This window comes from Salvia hispanica, chromosome 5, assembly GCF_029641045.1.
Source record: "Salvia hispanica isolate PSC_SH4W2 chromosome 5, Shi_PSC_v1, whole genome shotgun sequence".
NCBI classification, from domain to species: domain Eukaryota; kingdom Viridiplantae; phylum Streptophyta; class Magnoliopsida; order Lamiales; family Lamiaceae; genus Salvia; species Salvia hispanica.
Window position 1 is genome coordinate 36,268,442 of NC_142696.1, and position 3,331 is coordinate 36,271,772.

Below are 3,331 nucleotides of genomic sequence, written 5' to 3' on the forward strand. Positions count from 1 at the left end.
TCAATGTAATAGTCCAATGTACTTCATTTATGCGCTAAAAAATCCCTCCCAATTCTTTACAAACAAAAAATTGTAGTATCTAAAAGGAGGCCATAGTTTAATGTTGCATAGCAATCACATTGCTTTATGCATTTGTAAAAATGATCAACTGCAATATTTCTATCCTACATAGATCTATATCGCTCGGGGAGTCTCGTTTCCCCTAGAGTAACCGGGAGGTTAGCGACTCCACTCCACTCCACTCCGCTCACCATGGTTTAGGTGGGAAGGGAACTCGAGATTATTAGAACTATGGTTAGGGTATTATGACAGTTACCACCGGCCCTGTGCCCATTGCCTGTTTTGGTTGCCCTGCCTTGTATTCTGGTTCCCTCGGCCAAGACTCTGCTTCGGGAGGTCACTCAGCTCGACTACTTGTATCGTTCTCTGCTTCTTGGCTGTCGAGAATTCACAAACACTCGAATTTAAAAAATTGTACATCACATTGATAGGGAAAGTACATTGTGCTATCTAACTAACTAACCTTTTTCGGCTTCTTGATAGCGCTCGTGAAGCTTCCTCTTAGCATCCTCCAGTTTCATCTGATGTGAAGCCCCGTTGACACGATTCAACTTCTGGTACAAGAAATACAACGAACATTGAGGTTAGGGTTTCAAATTTGTTAGAACGAGCAGACTACCTACGAAGGGAGTGCATACCTCTTGTTGTTGAGTAGGTGGTTTCTTTGGAATTGTGCCGTGTTGCTGGGCCTTGAAGACATAGTTTCCATTTGGTTGCGCGACTGGATTAGGTCTCCTGGTGCCCATCTCATTGCTGGGAGGCTTCGGCCTGGCTGGTGTGTTCGGTTTCAAGGGAGGAGATTGTTTTTTCGTCATAGATTCTTGATTCCTCCGGTTTCCAGCCTTCAAGTCCTTGGGAGGAACTCTCGAATCGTTTGGACTCTCAGATTTCCTTGTGGGAATGTCAGTTCGTGTTCTGCCATTTTTCTGGTTCTTGTTGAATTCCCCACAGTTTTGAAGATCTGAAACAAGTCGAGCAACAACCCGAATTAAATCATGAATCTCGCTTGGGGAATTCCGACAAAGAACCATATAGCATAAGGCGGAAACAGAAAGAATTCGAGCAATAAGAAAAGATTACTCACTTCCATCATCATCCATGCCATCAAAGAACTTCACGAATCGAATTGGCACAAGATATAAAATGAAGGTCATGTCAGTCAACGTGCAAATTATTTCATTCGAGAACTTTCTAAACATAAACAAGAGGGAAACTATTTAATACCTGCGACCACTCCATTGATGTTGGAGCCGCAAAGAAAGCTCCTTCGTCTAGAGGAGGAGACGGAAGCCCTTCTTCTTCCTCTTCCTCTTCTTCAACGCCAGATGTTTTTCCAGTCTCAGTAGTATTCGCACCTACAGAGAAGGAATAACGCATAAATTCGTAAACCAGACTAACGATCAAGATTCTTGATTCCCGACTTTTTAAAAGCCGTTTTAGGTCAAGTACCTGCAATGGCTGTCATAGCACTAACCCACTCGTCAACCATGAGTTTCCAGTCCCTGAATTTAGGGGTACGGATCAGAACACTTATCAACGAAATTAAATATCTTGCATTGCCTAAACGGGGCTGACCAAAGTAATTACAACGCAACGTGTCAACCGAATCCGTTCATTTAATGTCAAAATAGTACGAACCGGGCAATGACAATTAAAATCACCGCTATCTAATAATCAATGCAGCACCAATCAAGAATAGTAAATCAACACCAACGAACTAAAGCCAGCACGACAATGCAGCTGAGAGACGAGATCACTTACTCAACTAGTTGCCTAACAAGATTCCGAATCTCCTTTGATCCATGCTTACGCAGAGCATTAACAGATTTCCCAATCTCTGTTGTCTGAAGTAGAAACAAAATCAGTTAGAATCTGTATCACAACAATGCAGAATCACTTTTCCGCTCGAAAACACAAACCTTTAGGATCTCCACAGACAACGGCATCAACTGCAGCCGCCTCAGTGATTCAAACAGCACCTCTTCAGACTGCCAACAAACAACATGCTCTAATAAATAAACCAAATCTAGCAAGCAATTTAGTCCAAACCCTACACCAAACAAATCACTCCCACAAATATATCATAACCATAAATGGACAAACACTACACTACCAACTATCTCTCAAGTTCATTCAAGAAAACAACCTACTGCTAGATCATAGCTGTTCACACAATAAGAATGACTACAATTCAAGAAATTATGAAAAAGGGGAAACTGTATCATCAATCAAACAATGAACAACAACATAGTAAGAGCAAGCAAACAACCTTTCCTTCCCTCTCATCAATAACCTCTTTGATCCTAGCAACCTCTTCAAGAAACTGAGTTTCCTCCTCAATCTCAGCAGTGAGTGCTTCAACATCAGCATATTCTTGATCACGAGCCTGATTATCGGCATTCACCTCCATCACCCCTGTGTGATCATCATCACCAACTTCTACTCCACTTCTACTGTTGCTGCTCACTTTGCTCCCCTTTGAATCTTTACCATCAACAACAATTTCCTTCACACAATCATCAAACGCAACACAGAGGTCAGCGTTGTTGCAGCCTATGCACTTTGCCGTCAGTGTACATGTGAAGAGCATCTCAGCAATCCGATCCCTCTTCAACTTGAAATCAAAAGGGAAATCAGAAGCGGCAACCATGATTGCATGCTCAATTACGCTGAATATATCGGAATTCGCGGTGGTGAAATAATCTCTCCATTTATCCAGAGACATCAGATTCCTGGTCATGGTGGAGAACTGGAAAAAAGATTCAATTTTCCCACAAAACCCTTCTCCCAAATTAGAGAGATTACTCCTTTTCTTAGTCAAAGGTTCGATTTTGATGGCTCCCACAAACCTAATACTGGATTGTTCTTCAAGGGAAGGGTAAAGTTTGGTGCCTTTTTCTTTCCTTTTCCCCCCTCTTTCCAATCAGTTCTGACTCAACAAAGAAAAATCAAGGAAAAATTCAATTCAGATAATCAACTCCAATTTCTTCCCAGGAAACCTAAACAACAATCTATTGAAATCAGTAATCCACTTCAAGAAATGCTCTAATCTGAGAATCAGTAGTTAATCTAGAAAAGGAATGAAGCAAAAACTAATGTATTTGAATGGAGAAATGGAGAGTTTGCCGGTTTAGGGAATTCGGAGAGGAATATATGTCATGGTGGATTTAACTCTCTCTCTCTCAAGACAAGAGAATACAGGATGCTGCTCAGAAACAGGGGGGAGAGAGAGAGGAGAGAGAATGATTAAATTAATACTACTCCTACTATT

At 41.4% G+C, this 3,331-nt stretch overlaps 1 protein-coding gene across 1 annotated transcript; it reads right to left on the reverse strand.

The window, feature by feature from the left end:
• LOC125190373 (putative mediator of RNA polymerase II transcription subunit 26b) lies at positions 1–3,331 on the reverse strand. Its single transcript, XM_048087659.2, has 9 exons — positions 2,330–3,331; positions 1,980–2,048; positions 1,822–1,904; positions 1,510–1,562; positions 1,285–1,415; positions 1,145–1,172; positions 699–1,021; positions 524–614; positions 1–437 (listed from the first exon to the last, which is right to left on the reverse strand). Exons 1-9 carry the CDS (start codon positions 2,798–2,800, stop codon positions 313–315), a joined length of 1,374 nt encoding a protein of 457 aa, XP_047943616.2. The 5' UTR covers positions 2,801–3,331; the 3' UTR covers positions 1–312.

Excerpts from the sequence above, each read along its gene's own strand:
- LOC125190373 (XM_048087659.2), bottom strand. The coding sequence starts at position 2,800 with ATGACCAGGAATCTGATGTCTCTGGATAAATGGAGAGATTATTTCACC. Across the intron at positions 1,905-1,979 it reads TGTCTGTGGAGATCCTAAAG|ACAACAGAGATTGGGAAATC; the intron begins GTTTGTGTTTTC and ends TTTCTACTTCAG. Across the intron at positions 1,173-1,284 it reads CATCAATGGAGTGGTCGCAG|TTCTTTGATGGCATGGATGA; the intron begins GTATTAAATAGT and ends CGATTCGTGAAG.